Here is a 17,133-nt window from a genome sequence, read left to right as displayed (position 1 = left end):
AAAAAGAGTAGTTACTAAAATTTAATTCTACGGAGTATATTGATTTTGATCAAATTTTTTGTTAATAAGTTTTATTTTTCTCTTTATCAAATTGTAAAAGAAAAAAAATCATAAAACTAATATTCCCTCTGTCCAAAAAAATTCTCATTTGTGGATGAAACAGGTTTTAATGCGAAATTGATAAAGTAAAAAAGAATGAAACAAAGTAGATAGAGTAAGAGATGCTATAGAGTAAGAAATACTATAATTTATAAGGAGAAAAACTGGTTAAAATACGGAGATACGAGAAAAAGTTAGTAAAATATTAGTGAGAAAATTTTAAATTGTAATAAAAAGACTATATTTTGTGGACATCCCAAACTGACAAAATGTGACTATTTTTCATGGAAGAAGTGAGCATATTACTGTAAAAGTTATAGTGCAATTCCATAACTACACGCATGGCATATGAATTACTGGTAAAACCCTGATTTGACATACGTGCATAAAGCAACCGTGCACTCTTCAAGCTTTTACACTAATAAATTTATTCAAGAAATTTTTGTCAAAAAAATGTAGTGTGAGTAACATTCTGTTAGGGTCGCCGACTGAAACATTAGTTTACATTAGTTTGATATTGTCCGCTTTGGATCAAGTCCGCACGGATTTGTTTTTAGGTCACTCCCAAAAGACCATAAACTAATTGGGGTTGGACAGGAATTATATACACCTTCCAACTTCCCTCACTCATCCGATGTGGGATGGATTTGTAAACCCAACAAACCTCCCCCCAAACCGAGACCACACCGGGAACGCAGTTAACACGAACATGAGTCGTTCCAACCTTGGCCCTAGGTCATCCAGGGCCAAACTCTAACCCGAGTCTTTTAGGGCCCGACCCCTGGCCCTAGGTCATCATGTGCATTCGGATATGTTCGTTCTAAATTTCTAATACTCCCTACGTTCCAAGATAAGTGAAGCACTTCTTTAGAGCACAAGATTTAAGGAATTGATATTTAAAGAGTTAAAGTGGAGAGAGTAAAGCATGAGAGAGAGAAAAGTAGAGAAGTGAAGAGGGAATAAATTAGGTGAAAAATAAAGTAAGAGGGATAATTCTATTGCTAAAAAAAAGAATGACTTGCTTATAGTAGGACATCCCAAAAATGAATGTGATTCGTTTATCTTGGAATGGAGGGATAATACTTATTACTATTACATTTGATATAAATAAATTTTTAACCGTGTATAATTAATGAATACATTGTGCACCCTTAGTCGAAACTGAAGTTGGGGTTGCACTACATATGCATTTAGAAGGATAGAGATTGAGAATCAATTAATGTCCCAAAGTACTCAGAGCATCCACAGATGCTCTAGCAATAGCCTAGCCAAAAACTCTTTCTGCTAAGTCATCACGCTCTTCCCACATGCTAACCAAACAACAGCCTAGCAATAGCCTAGCCAATGCCCTAGCCCAGCAAATAAATTGACAAATACGAAATTAAAATTGGACAAAATACGAAGAAACTGCAACGAGCCGTACATATAGAGTTGAAAATAAAAAAAATTAAGGGCGTTAGCCAATTGCTCGCCGCACAATAGGCAGCTAGCGATCGGCTAACGCCCGACGTCCGCGCCCGACCTCTCGCCCGTCTCACGCTAGTCCGTCCCGCTCGCCGCACGCGGTAGTGGACTAGCGCCACGCCCGAGCCGCTAGTCCACTATTGTGAATGCTCTAAGGGGCAAATATTGAACGTGTGTTAAAAATAATAAAGAATGTAAATAAAAAATCCAATAAAGAAAAAAAAATTAAAAACTGCCGTATACAAATACGATTAGATGAAAGTCTATACATATTAATATTAATATGTTAATGAATAAAACTAAAAGAAATATTAAAAAGAATTGAAATAAATTTTAGTTAAATCATACATGTATAAATGAAAATTATCATTTCAGGTATTCAAACTATATAAAATTATTACACTCGATATATAAGAGTAAGATAGAATAAATATCATACTCACTACTTAGGTATCCTATATCCTAATTTTATGAATAGACAAATTTGTCTTTTATGTCTCCGGGCACTTTATGGAGGAAAAATAAGATAAATAGTACTCCCCTCGTTCCTTGTTAATAGAGGTGTTTCTTTTTGGCATGGAGTTTAAGAATAGTGTGTTAAGAGCATCCGCAGCGGTGAGTGGGCATGCGTCCATCCGTCCGTGCTAGCGGCGCGGCACCGCCTGCTCGCCGCTGTACTCTTGCCGCTGGCGCGGCGCTGCTCGATGCATCGAGCACGTCCGTGCCAGCGAGCAGCTGACGTGGCGCGTTCTGATTAGCCAACGGCATTTTCGTTTGAATTTTTTTTTAAAATCGAAAATAATACCAAAAATTAAAAAAAAAATCAAATTTCCAAAAATAAGGCCGTTTTTTTACCGTTTTTCTTTTGATTTTTTTGATTTTTTTTATTCCCAAAATCATCTATAAATGCACACATTTATCATCCATTTTTCACATCAAATCATCTCTCATTCATCTCTCAATCATATTTTTTCATACAACTTATCTACATCTTCCTCTCTCACTCAAACCCTCTCAAATGGATTTCACCAATCCCATTGCGGAAGCGGAGCGTGAAGAACAAGAATACTATGAACAATATCGTGCCGCCTGTGAAGCCTATGTCACCGCGAATACCTCCGCCCATCCTCCTCGACCAGCTAGATCAACTCGCTGCTACATCCATCGTGACAGGGAGGGAGCCAACGAAAGGCTCGTTGCCGACTATTTTTCCGACCAGCCGCGGTTTCCGGAAGATTACTTTTGGAGCCGTTTTCGCATGTCAAAATGCTTGTTTATGCGTATTGTCAACACATTATCCTCCCGTGTTGAATACTTTCAAACAAGTACAAACGCAACCGGTCGGCAAAGTCTCTCGGCGTTGCAGATGTGTACGTGTGTCACCCGACAACTTGCTACTGGGCAAACGGCTGACCTTTTCGACGAGTATTTGCATGTCGGTGAGTCAACTAGAATCCTTTGCCTTAAAAAATTTAGCGTTCGTTCAGCTTTCGGTGAGGAATTCCTTCGGGCACCCACCACTAATGATTGCCAACAGTTGTTTCGTCTTCACCAAACAGTCCATGGTTTTCCTGGTATGCTTGGCAGCATTGACCGTATGCATTGGATGTAGAAGAATTGCCCGACTGCTTGGAGGGGGCAACACTTAAGCGGTCACAAAGAAGAATTGCCGACTACCGCCTATGGATTTGGCATGCATATTTTGGTATTGCCGGATCCAACAACGACTTGAATGTGCTCTATTCTTCACCACTCTTCAATGATGTTTTGAATGGTGTAGCACCGGCGATCGACTTCACCGTCAACGGAAATGCATACCACATGGGTTACTATCTCGCCGATGGTATCTACCCAAGGTGGTCGACTTTCGTGAAGACGCTCAGCAACCCACAAGACCCGAGAGGGGTTCTTTTTGTACAGTGTCAAGAGTCCGCTCGGAAAGACGTCGAAAGAGCTTTTTGGGTCCTTCAAGCCCGATTCAACATTGTGAAGGCCCCGTCTCAGCTGTGGTACGTGAAAAATATCGCCGACATCATGTACACGTGTATTATCTTGCACAACATGATTATAGCTGACGAAGGACCGATGGCGGCTAGCTTTTACGACGAGGATGAAGCCGGAAGCTCAACTGCGAGGTCTCGCCCACGCCGAGGTGTGCATACGACGATGGGAGAGAGGATCGAAACAAGGAACACAATGCGCGATACCCGTGCCCACATTGAGCTACAAGAAGACCTAATGAGACACATTTGGGCGAAATTCGGCAACGAGTAGTGGGTTTTTTTAATTTTATGAATTTAATTATATAATTTTTAATTTTTAGAATTTTAATTATGTACTTTTAAATTTTTAGGATTTTAACTATGTACTTTTAAATTTTTAGGATTTTAATTATGTAATTTTTAATTTTTTGTAATTTATAATAGTATTCCGAATATTTTTAATGCATTTTAATTTTGTGGAAATGTTTTTATTTAAATTGAATAATAGAATGGTGGGACCCTTGAGCTTGTTCTTGCAAAAGAGCACGGATGTGGGTGTTTTGCTCTTGCCTAAGAGCAAGGAGTAAAAGTGGGTCTGGGTCCATGACAAATACGGATTTTGCATGTTTTTAAGGGCTAGATTTGACTAGTTTTAAATGTCAATCATGCAAATTATGTTCTTAAATTGCATATATTATACATTTGGTATTTTGAATGTGTTTGTTGATAAATGATAGAAAAAGATAAAAACAAAGATGCAAAAAGGCCAAGGTGCAGTAGCCTCTGTTCCAGCCCATTATGCTAGCAAGTTTGAAGTCCAATCAGTGCTTACTGTATGCCATTCTCTTCGTCTTCGAAAGAGCTTCGTGTGGACACATTGAACATCTCAATCGGAGTTCTGTAGAGAAAGTTATGACCATTCTGCAGTCAAAAGTGACGAAAATATAGGCGAAAATTCAAGGAATAAAATAAATTGTTGCCCAAATCTCTCCCATTTATTTGTAGGGCACGAAAATCATTAAAAATAAACATTTCTCTGCCTATAAATACCCAAACCTAATTCATAATCTTCATCTCAGAACCTCCCATCCTTCCCCCTCTACACATTCTTCCATTCCATCTTCCACACATAATTCATCCATCTTCCACACATAATTCATCAATCTTCCATTGGAGCGGAGCTCTGCAGATCCAGGCAAGAAAATACTGAAGATTGAAGATTCAACCTTGGGTTTTATTAATTTCTTTCATGTCTAGTACTTTTATTTTTATTTTACTACTTGTCTATGAGTAGTTAAACATCATTTGTAGATTTTTTGGTGAAAACTATTATGAATATGTTTTGATTTATTGAATTGAACCTTTTTCTAGATCTTGTGATTGTTTTGCTTGTTCTTGTGCTTTATTGTTCTTTTGTCTGGCCAACTTTAAAACTATGTCCGTCTAACTAGATTAATCGAGAGATAGCTAGTTTTACGTGGTAAAAGGAACGCGTACAACACATAGGTTTATCTGCACTCGAGAGAGGGGACCCTTTGTGAGGGCTTGAGTCTTAGGAACTTAAGGAGTTAGAATCTAATCTATTGGAAGGAGACTTTGATAGTTAGAGTCTAATCTACTGGATAAGTGCACTCGAGAGAGGGCATATCCTAGAATCGCGACTTTCATAATAATCCTAGAGACACATAAAGGTAAAGGTTCTGTGAGATTAATCATCACTAGGTCGTAGTAGTTGTATCCTAAAACTCTATATTCTTTAGTCTGCTTTGTATATTTTATTTTTTATACTTCTTTATTTGTGTCTAGTTTATAAAACCAAAACCCAAAACTCCGTGTCTCTAAATAGTATGTGACGCTAAGTATATTATAGTCAGTTGCAATCTTATTCCCTGTGTTCGATATCCCGGTACTGACCTTTAGCTATACTAGATTTACCCTGTAAACTTGCAGGTATTTTTAGTGCTAATAAATAGTGCATTAGTCCACATCCGTGCTCGTTGATAAGACCACGGATGAGGATGCTCTAAGTGGTTGGTGAAAAAAGTAAGAGAGAATAAGAGAGATGAAGAGAGAATAAAGTAAAATGAAGAATTACTTTTTGCCAAAAATAGAAATGACTCAACTAACTTGGAACTTCCCAAAATTATAAAATAAAACTCTATTAACATGGAACGGAGGGAGTAAAAAATTACTACCATAAATAAAATTATCCCTTAGTCCAAAGACTAGCAATAATATTTTTAACATTTAAGGACAATTTATGTACAAGTCTCAAAATTTACGTATAGTTTAAACAAAATTTACTACTCTATATTATGTGACGAAGAAATACTTACATATAGTTAATCTAGGCAAATCTAATCATATACTCTATGGAGTAATTCCGTACATATGTTGGAAGACTAATGAGCAGTTGACAACGATGTAGAGCCATTATACGACGATGTCGTGTTTCACAGATTGATTTAATTTTTATTTGAAAAAAGTATATTTAAATTTCAAGGGGCAGGGAGGAGACCAATGAGCAGTTGACAACGTAGTGACTTTATGTCTCAGTCTCTGTTTATGACTAGGTGAGTGAGTGGGCTCGGTTACCAATTGTCTATGAGTGTCCGAGATTTCATTTTTTCTTTACAAGATGTACCTCCTACAATTTATTTAATTTGCTGCTAAAATAATCGTAGTCATAATTTTTTTTATTTAAGCGATTCACATTGTAATAAAATATAACTATAGTTTATGGAAGACTATATAAATCATATGAGGCGAGATATTAACGTAAAATTTGTATCAGTGACGACATTTTTCGGATTAGAAATGTTATTTTCATCTTTCAAAAATATTGTAAATAATCATGAATTGCGTTCAATAGCTAGGGTTAAAGAATTGTAGGAGTATTAATTAAAGCTTGCAACACTATTCCATCCTTTAAAAAGAAGATTTCCTCAAATGATTACATAACTGGGAACTATAATGATGATAAAAACAAAAATGAAAAATAAAACATAGTACGTCCAATAATCCAAATTTCGAGGACTCGAACAAGTAGCTAAAATATTGGAGATGATCTTCGGCGAGATTTGCTAGATCGAGGACGTGTTTTGTGTTAAATGTGTAAAGAAGGAGAAAGTAAGAAGGAGAAAGTTATCTAAGTGAAGTGTGTAGAAGAAGAGAAACATGGAGAAAAAGAAGGAGAAGAAGCGGTGCTTAGAGTGTCCACTATAGGCGGAAAGCCTCAATAGCTTCGCCTCCTTTTTTGTCCACAGCCCCAATTTTATTTGTCCGCGCCCACAAAAAAATTGTCCGTAGCTCTAAGCCGGTCACTTCCAATAGCCCCGCCACTTTTCATTTTATTTCATTTTTCGTTTATTTTAAATCAATTGTAATTAAAATTATCGAATATAAATAATTAGAAACCGAGGTAATAATTAGGCATGTCTTCTTCTTCAACCCATCTTCTTCTTCACTTCAAAAAATCCATCTCCTTCGTCTCCTTCATCAACCCATCTTCTTCTTCACTTCAAAAAATCAAAAGAAAACGAAAAAAAAGAATCCGGCGACCGCCGCACCGGGACGGTCGCACAATAGGCTGCCGCGCCGCTCCAGGACCGGCGCGTCCTCGCAGCCTAGTCGCCGAAGGATGTTCCTCCCCCTCCCATTCGTCCGCGTCGGGGCGGACGCGGTTCCTACAATAGTTCGCCAGGGCGGCGGCGACTCCGGGGTGGACACCCCTAAATGTGTTTTGTGTTAGGGTTTAAAAAAGAATTTTTATTTATTTATTTTATGGGTTAAAATGGACTTTAGTAATTAGGTTCAATAAGTATTGGGATATAATATTGGGCTAATAATTGGCGGATGGTTTAGTTACAATTATTGGGTTTAAACTTTCAAGAGTGTAGATGGTTTAACAATGTCACCAAACTTCAGTTAGTTTCCTGGTTTTTGAGTTGATTATTGCACTATCGAGATACCAAGTATGACAATTATATTAAATATTTTGGTGTTTGATTTTGCTACTTCTTTCTTTGCGATTCAAATAATATTAGCAGCAAATTACTCCTAGGCTCGAAGCATTTTAATTATTGTTTATATATTCTCAAAATGATATGTATGAAAATGTAATGATTATTTTTAGAAAATATTAAAGGACGCAAGCTAATGCGTCACAGAAGAACAAAAGATAAAGGTTTAATTGACAATTTCACATGTCATCAACTTAAAGACGTTTTTCTTTGCACCCTCAATTTTGATTATTTTTCAAAAAAGTTTTAACGCAAGGAATTGCAGCTCTAATTTTGTGTTATTATAAAATAAGTTTAAATATTGAATTCCTTCTTAACAGGAAATCACAAATTTTAGAAGCAAATGAATACTAGTAGTAGTACTTTGTTATTAACTCTGCTTTAACGTAAATGAAGATTTGTCTTAACAATTTTACGAACAAAATTAGACAGACTTTAGAAGAAACCTGCATAAAAATTAAACTAAAACATAAGTTATCACAGAGCTATTTTGGAGTGGAACTAATTAATGAGTATGTATATATGCATGTCACCAATTTCACCCTTACCCTCTTCCATAATTTTTATTTACACTAATTAATTGCGTTGTTAAACAGAGAAGTACAGAGTGCATAATTAGTTAATTTATTTTCACTAATACTGTATCTTTTATACAGACACCTGCCCGGATCTTCTCGGGCACCATTGTGTTTAGTTATATAAATTAGGGTTTATACACTATTTGATTCATGATTTAATTACTTAAGTTAAGCAATAACCGCTACTGCGCGCTCACTTAAGAGCATCCACAACGGCGGCCGTCCCGGCGGACGTCCGACCGGCGTGCCGAACGTCCGCCATTAGGCGTGGGAGGAACGGATACGGACGTCCGCTGCGGACACCGGAGTTCCGCGGCATTCCGACAACGTCCGTCGTGACGTCCGCCATTGCGGGTTCCCGACTAACGTCCCGGAGGACGTCCCGAATTTTTATTTAAAAAAAAAATAACTTTATATATACGGCTCGTTGAACTTCATTTCATTCGCACCACTTGTTTTAACGAGTTTCTCTCTCTCTCTCTCTCTACGTTTCTTTTATATATCCATAATGGTTAGTGGTAGTGGTAGTGGTGTGAGTGGTAGTGGTGCGGGTGGTAGTCGTGGAATTTCTGATGACGTACGTCGGCGAATTAGAGAACAGTTGCGGGTCGTTACGTCCAAGGAGATAAATCGTGCGATACAAGCGTCCTTGCAGCAGCAGCCGGCGGTACGTCGACCCATCAATCGTCGAACTATAGTACCCCGGGACCATATCGCTGCACATCGTCAATTGTATGAGGACTACTTCGCACCAGAGCCGCGGTTTGGGGAGAACATGTTCCAGTGACGTTTTAGGATGCATCGCCCGCTATTTCTGCGTATCGTGGGCGCTTTAGAGAGTCGATACAAGTATTTCAGGATGAGGGAGGATGCGGTTGGTAAACCCGGTCACACGCCCATACAGACGTGCACTGCTGCAATCAGGTAGCTGGCATACGGAGGTGCGACCGACATATTCGATGAGTACCTCCACATCAGCGAGACGACTGTCCGCGATTGTCTGAAGTATTTTTGTGAGGGCGTTAGGGAGATATTCGGGGATAGGTATCTTCGGAAGCCTACCTCCGAAGATTGCCAGGCTCTGATGGATATGCACAGGAGTCAGCACGGATTTCCGGGAACGTTTGGCAGCATAGATTGTATGCATTAGGAGTGGAAGAACTACCCAGCCGCCTGGAAAAGGGTGTACACTACCGGTTTCAAGGGTAAGAATCCCACGATGATCCTTGAAGAGGTAGCTGACTACAGGCTGTGGATTTGGCATGCGTATTTTGGAGTAGCCGGGTCGAACAACGACATCAATGTCCTCCAGTCATCGCCCCTTTTCAACGACCAATGTATGGGTGTTGGTCCGATCGTCAGTTTCCTCGCCAACGACAACCAGCACAACATGGGCTATTATTTGGCAGATAGGATATACCCTATGTGGCCCGTCTTTGTGAAGACGATCAGATACCCCACAGAAGAAAAGAAGGTCTATTTTGTGAGTCGTCAGGAGGCAGCGCACAAGGATGTAGAGCAGGCATTTGGTGTGCTCCAGGCTCGATGGGCGGCAGTGCAGGTTCCATCACGGCTGTGGTATATTGACAACATTGCTGATATCATGTACGCATGTATTATCATGCACAACTTGATTGTCGAAGATGAAGGTCCAACACTGACCGAGTGGGCCAATGATGATGTTGATGCTGCCCGTTCAAGCCACGGTGTGGCCACCGCCAATGTACGTATGGGGATACCCCATGAATAGGCAGATCGAGTTCGTGCATTTGCCGACACGCGCCAACGACAAGCCCATATTCGACTCCAGAAACGATATTATTGAAGAGATATGGGCGCGGAGGGGCCGTCGTTCATATTTGGAATGTAATTTGTTTAGTCTTTTTTTTGTTGAAATGTACTTTTTTATTTTTTTATTTAATGAAATTATCATTGCACTTTCTCCGTCCGTATTCGTGTCGAAATTTTAATTCCGTAAATTATTTAATTTGGTGAATTTTTGAATTTTTATTATTGTGGATGTCCGTCGGGATGTCCTTGGGGATGTCCGCCACTGTGCAGTGGGATGTCCTTATGACGTGGCAGGAGGTGTTTTTGGGAAGTCCGTCAGGATATCCGTCCCACTGTGAATGGTCTAAAAGCGAAATTCATCCAAAAGAAAATCACATAGTACAACAAAAGTAGAGCTAAGAGCATCCACATCCGTGCTCTTCCGCAAGGACGAGCACAAGGGTCCCACCATTCTATTATTCAATTTAAATAAAAACATTTCCACAAAATTAAAATTCATTAAAAATACCCGGAATAATATTACAAATTACAATAAAATTTAAAATTACATAATTAAATTCCTAAAAAATAAAAATTACATAATTAAAATCCTAAAAATGAAAATTACGTAATTAAACTACTAAAAAATAAAAATTACACAATTTAAGCGTAAAAATGCCCCCGGTGAAGACTAATCATCATCCAGCAATATCCCCAACGTTCTTTGGAGACCCCGTATCATCGCCAAATGCGATTGAAGTTGCTCGGGGGTCATATTTCACCTATCGGCCAAATTGAGTTGGGCCAAAACCCCCCACAACGAGTTGGTGGGGGGTTGAGGTGGCACATAGGGAGCGGGAGCGGGTTCGGGGGCGGATGGAGTCGCGGCTCGGCGGCGGTTGGCCGCCGCCTTCTTCCTTCATTGCGGTCGGTGTTGGGAGCCGCTTGGGCCGGCGTCGGGGCAACCTAAGTTAGCTCCGGCAAGTTGGCTAGCCACGTCTTCGGAGCCGGCGTCAGATAGGGATCCGACCTTGACCGTTTGGAGGAGCCGCTAGAGGAGGATGTTACGCCTCCCTTATACTTCGGATGCGACCGCGTCTCCTGCCAAATGTTGAGGTACTTGAACGGCTTGTAGTTCATGGATTGGTAGGTCGACAAGGCGGAACTGATGATGTCGACCTCGCTCCGGCCGCTCCCCGCCTACCGCTCTTCCTGAAGGTAATACCCCTGGAAGTTTTGAATTTCTTCGTTGGCTCTGTATATGACGTTGGGCACCATACTCTCGTTGCGCTCGATTGTTCCAGCCGGTCGGTTTTCATTGTACCGGCGACAGATGCGCCACCAATAATGATTACCGGATTGGTTCGTGTCAATCTCTGGATCTTCGGAGATTGATAAGAACGCTTTGAACAATTGCTCTATCTCAACCGGAGTGTACGGTGTGCGGACACCGCGAGTAGGAGGAGTCCGAGTTTGGGAGGGGCCGCTCGACCTCGCTCTAGGCTCGGGTGTCCACCCGTATTGCCCTTAAGGGGCATCTTGGTCGTCAATCGGGTAAGATCGGTAGCCACCCGGAACTTCCGAACCTTGGGTTTGAGGAGGGGCCGAATATTCTGTTTCCGGACTAGGAAATGATTGTGAACCGAACCAATCGGGGTTCCAACCGTGGGAACCCGGGGGGTGATCGCCGTGGCCGGACATTGTTTTGTTGTAAGAGTAAGAGTGAATGAAAGATTGGATGAGAATTGAGAATGGAAATGAGAGAATTTGGATGATAATTGTGTAGTGTGGTGTGAATTTTTGGTGTGGATGTGGGGGATATTTATAGATGAAAATGTGTATTTTTGGGGAAAAAATTGAAAAATAAATTAAAAGTGGGTAGAAAACGGATATAATTTTTTGGAAAGTGAGAAAATATTTTTTTTATTTTTAATCGGATTTTTTAATTAAAATCCGATTTTAAAAAAAATTAAATTGCCAACGGCTATGCCGTTGGCTAATCACACGCTGCAACGTCGCCTGCTCGCTGGCACGGACGTGCTCGATGCATCGAGCAGCGCCGTGCCAGCGGCGCGAGCGCAGCGGTGGACAACGTCTCCGTGCCGCTAGGACGGATGGACGCAGTCCTGCTCACCGTTGTGGATGCTCTAAGTCTTAAAGAAAAAGAAAAAAACAGATAAAATGTGAACACTTGCTAGTCTGTCTAAGTCGAACCAAAAAAGAAAGAAAGATAATATACCTGAATAAATGGATGAAAATGAAAGTATATTTATAAGCCATGAATGCCGGCACATGTAGATGAAAAAAATGAAAAAAATGAAGGAGGTGGCCCCCACGGAAGGAGTACAATAACTGTGAACTTATAAAGAGAAGCACTACTATAATTGTTCATCATCTATATCTCTCGTACAAAAGCATAGCATCTTTCCTAGGCTAATCTCTCAAATTTTGAATAATATATTCAAAATCAAACTATAAAAAAAGAAAGAAAAGAGGGGTTGGAAGTAGGTATAGCAAAAATCCAAATATATATAGTGTATATGGGGAGAGGGAAAGTGGAGTTGAAGAGGATCGAGAACAAGATAAATAGGCAGGTGACTTTCGCCAAGAGAAGAAATGGGCTTCTCAAAAAGGCCTATGAACTCTCTGTCCTCTGCGATGCCGAGGTGGCTCTCATCATCTTCTCCAGCAAAGGCAAACTCTATGAGTTCTGCAGCACTTCTAGGTCTTTCTCTCTCTCCCTCCCTCTCTCAAACACACACTCACAGTGTGTGTGTGTGTGTGTGTGTGTGTGTTTTAGTGAATTTTTAATTAGACCTTGCAGTTGATTATTAGGTTTTTGTGTTTTTGTTTTTAGGTTATACTAAATTTTTATCATTTGTTACAAAAAAAATTGTCTAATTTTATTTGGGGGGATTTAAATGGGATTTCAAGGCTATTATTTTCTGATTTCGAATCATCATTTGCAGTTGGCAGTATTGGTGAGATCTGACTTAGAAATCAAACTTATTTACATTGATACTAGTAATATTGTACTGTATTTAAATTTAATACTCAGATCATCATATTACGATTAACTTTTTTGAGTTTTAAATGGAGATATCAGGAAATTAAAATTGCATAAGTTTATAGTATTGTTTTATCAGTTGGGAAAAAAGACTACTATATAATCTAAGAAAAAACTCGAATATGTTGTAGTACTTCAGAAAATTGCTTCTCATCTTCTTTTTTTTACTTTCCTCTTCACTAAATTTTGGTCTTGGATTTGATGTACTAAAGAAAAAATATTTTTCTTTTTTAAAATTATTGCTCTCTCTTTTTTTTTATCTTAGATATTGTTCTTTTCTCTGCCTATGGTTCTCATAAAAGCTAAAGATTCCCAAAGTCTTGTAAGAGAAGATATTAATAATTCACATTTGGTTGTCTAATTAGGGTTTCATTACTTTTTTTTTCTCAAGTATATAAATATAAACATATCCCAAAGCTTTAGTTAGTTAATTTCACGGGTTTTTGTGTTGATTATTGTTCTCTCGAGTTTTCTACTTACTTATTCCTTCAGTTCTCATGGTAGAATGGCAATTCTACTTCTTAAATATTTATGCCTTAAATGTGCAGTTTTTTAGATGCTTTAATTTTTTCGATTAACTACTTGATAAATTGAGTTTGAAATGTTATAGTATGTTGTTTTCGGAGTGGACCACTTCAAAAATGATACGTCTTGACTGAATCCCTAAATTATGGAAAATGATAGCCTTTAATTGGGTGATGAGGATATGCTTAATTGGGTGTTCGATTTTGCTACTTGTTTCTTTGATGTTAGTATGTCCAAGGCAGTGGAGAGATACCACCAATCTAGCTACGGTCAGAATGAAACAAATCAATCTCCCAATATGGACCAGGTAATATGACTATCTCTCTTATTGTGTTTCGAATCAGATGTTGCTCAATCATATGAAATGTGAGACAATAAGCTTGGGGATGAAAATTAATGACATACTGCAGTACTACTCTAATAGCTAGCTAGTTTCTTTGACGAAATCTGTATTAATGTGAAATATGTTGGAAAATATACATGATACCTTCTTTATTAATTGCAGAACACCTACGAAGAGTATCTGAAGCTCAAGGAGAGAGCTGAGGCTCTACAACAATCTCAGAGGTAATTATCCCACAAGATGATAGAAATAAAAGTTTCGTTTACTTTTTTTTAAAGAATTTTAAAATATGTAAGGGCTATTACAGTACTATGAACTATCAAATGGGTGAGAGTTATTTTGTATCTTTAATGGGGTAAAAAAATTATTTTTGAAACTTACTTAAAATTATCAAATGGTGTTAATATCAATTGACAAATAAAATCAAAAGACTCGATTTGTTCATAAACATCCTGAATACTATCTTGCATAAAGTTGTGAAATATGTGAAGAAAATTATGAATCTTTAAGTCAATATAAAAGATTCTATTAGTCTAGATTTTTTTTCTAATTTAAATCCATCTAGTAGTACTTATGTGCTATACATAGTGGTTTGTAGTTGAGCATCTCTAATCCTTCATCCCTTAATTTTCCGTTTTCATAATTTGTATATATCGTGTCTCATTTATTCCCTAATTAATATTTTTTTCATAAAATAAAAGTTTAATTGTATGATGAACCCTTTATTACTAAAATTACAGTTCAAGTGCGAATTAAGCATTAAAATTGATAACTAGTCCTGATTGAATTGGTAAGCCCTAATTAATAAATGAAATTGGACTAAATAAAATTATAGATCGAAATGGAAGGACGAGAGAACTTGATATATAACGAACCCGTAGTGTAGTTCAAAGATTTGTTACTATACACATATTCATGTATAAGAAGGTATTGAAAGTTAATTTTACACATAACCTCTAATTTAGATTATTTATTTGGAACTGTTTCCCTATCAGGCATGTTCTGGGGGAAGATTTGGCAAAGTTGGGCATAAAGGAGCTTGATCAACTTGAACATGTCTTAGATGGAACATTAAAACAAATACGGCACAAGAAGGTTGTCACACATTCTTTTTTTAGCGCTACTCACTTCTATTTTGCAAAATTGACAATACTTCATATTCTAGTATTACTAATTTTAATATCTTCAATAATGTATATATATATATATATATGCAGAATCATAGTTTGTGCGATCAACTCTCTGATCTTCAGCAAAAGGTATGCTCTCTGTGGGGAAATAATTTATTTCCGAGTTACACTCTAACGCATCCGAATACATGGTGTATTCATCCTTATTAAATTTTTTTAAATTAATGATAAATCTAAAATGAGATTGTTGAAGTTTTATTAGGATGGATACATCGTACTGATAGATGTAGAGGAATTATTGCCTTTCTTATTTTTGTATGCACTAATAATGACATTAACTATTGTTACTGATGCTCAGGAAAGAAGTTTATTGGAACTTAATGCAGCTTTGATGAGTAAGGTACAGTTTCCAACTCTTAATTCTTAAATTCCTGATTCAATTTCTGTTCAAATGTTGAAATTAAAATTTATATTTGTACATGCATGCACATAGATAAGTTAGGTGTATTCTATGAGAAGTCCCATCCATATATTATCATGTGTATATCCCAGCAGGCTGCACTCTGTTATTTTAATTCCATTCAGAAATTCATCAATAGTTGCACCTAACTTGATACTAGTTTTGATGCTCTCTATTTTCATGCTGGTGCAATTTAATTTAGATACTACCTCCGTCTTTGAAAAATTAAAACATTTGAAATGACACGGGTTTTGATGCACAATTGTTAAGTAAGAAAAAAGTTGTAAAGTAAGAGAGAGAAAGAGAAAAAATAATAGAAGCAATGTTAGTGGATTAAGGAGTCCATTTCTTAAAATAGAAAGTTTCTATTTTTTAGAAATGAACCAAAATGTAAATAGTTTTCTATTTTTAAGAGACTGAGGTAGAATATCATTTGTATTTATCTTAGTAATTTAGGTACTACATTTACATTTTAGTCAAATTATAAATTACTCGAATTTAATTACATGTTGAAATTGATGAGGCATTTAAAAAATTCCTTATCAATTGTTTCCATCTTTCAGTATAAACAATGAAACAAATATGCACTTACAATACAACACAATATTAGTTTTATAATGAAACTCATCTCACACTCTTTGTAAGTAGAGGTATCATCTTAATAATAATGTTTGTGAGCTAAGTCATAATATGTCATTGGAATTTAATATTTTACGATTATAGATAAATAAATAGAGAAAATGCATGAATATATTCTTGATGATGATATATATAGCAGCTTGAAGGAAGTGGTTCACCTCCACAATCAACTTGGCATTTACAACATGAGGTTAACGCACGATACCAGCACACCCACTTTCTTGAGCCCAACAACAACACACCAGAAATCCGGTAATTTGTTTTCATTTGGAATATATCAGAAATTTAATGGATTTTATTAATATATTTTATTGTTTAGCAGTTATGACTCGATTGTAACAGCGGATAATGTGAGAGAGAATGCAAATGGGATGATGATGTCGGAATGGATGCATTGACTCTATACTTAGCTATGAGAGAACTGCATCTAATATGTGCTTATAAAATTAATATGGTACAATATTATTTTTTTTCGTAAGACTTCTAAATTATATACTACATCTCATATGCTGTAAAGGACTGTAATAAATCCCAGGTCCTAATGGGTTGATAAGTATCTCCTAATATGCGTTGGTTTGATGTGTTGAAAAAGTTGTTAGAGTGAATTGTTTGTTGTGTTTCTTTCAGTTTTTTCCCCATTGTTTTGATTACTCCTTTAAAGCGGAGTAGAATATGGAGTATTATTATTTACAAGGAAATAGGTCATTATTAATATTTTTCTATAAAGACTATCATTGATCTGCAATATTGATTTTATATATCTTCTGATCTTCATGTGTATTGCAAAATTTTAATAGAAAATAGACTACCTATCATGAATGGCGTGTAGTGCCTAGCCTTAGGCCATTCTTGCTGTTTACATAAGAATGGATCTCAATGATTATAATTTTGTTAATCACTTGGAGTACATTACATTAAGACATGTAATTGATTATATATAGCATTGACTTGTCAATAGGTGAGATTTTTTTATAACCCCCAAAATCAAGATATCTTAGGTAATAGGAGTACCATATTTAATAGCTTGGTGCGAATCCGGCTGCTCAATGTTGAG

General features: G+C 37.4%; 1 protein-coding gene across 4 annotated transcripts; it reads left to right on the top strand.

The window, feature by feature from the left end:
- The first annotated feature begins 12,302 nt into the window (after window positions 1-12,302).
- Window positions 12,303-16,684, top strand: LOC121768341 (MADS-box protein 04g005320-like). Of its 4 annotated transcripts, none has more exons than XM_042164814.1 (8): window positions 12,303-12,640; window positions 13,736-13,814; window positions 14,013-14,074; window positions 14,846-14,945; window positions 15,068-15,109; window positions 15,339-15,380; window positions 16,219-16,331; window positions 16,399-16,684. In XM_042164814.1, the coding sequence occupies exons 1-8, from the start codon at window positions 12,456-12,458 to the stop codon at window positions 16,475-16,477; spliced, it is 702 nt and encodes a 233-aa protein (XP_042020748.1). In that variant the 5' UTR covers window positions 12,303-12,455; the 3' UTR covers window positions 16,478-16,684. The 4 variants fall into 4 exon arrangements, with proteins under 4 accessions (XP_042020748.1, XP_042020747.1, XP_042020750.1 ...); XM_042164813.1 differs by having other exon boundaries at window positions 16,216-16,331; XM_042164816.1 differs by having other exon boundaries at window positions 12,304-12,640; window positions 16,402-16,684.
- Window positions 16,685-17,133: the final 449 nt, after the last annotated feature.

This window comes from Salvia splendens, chromosome 15 (genome assembly GCF_004379255.2).
Source record: "Salvia splendens isolate huo1 chromosome 15, SspV2, whole genome shotgun sequence".
NCBI lineage: Eukaryota > Viridiplantae > Streptophyta > Magnoliopsida > Lamiales > Lamiaceae > Salvia > Salvia splendens.
This window is presented reverse-complemented; position numbering and strand designations above follow the sequence as displayed.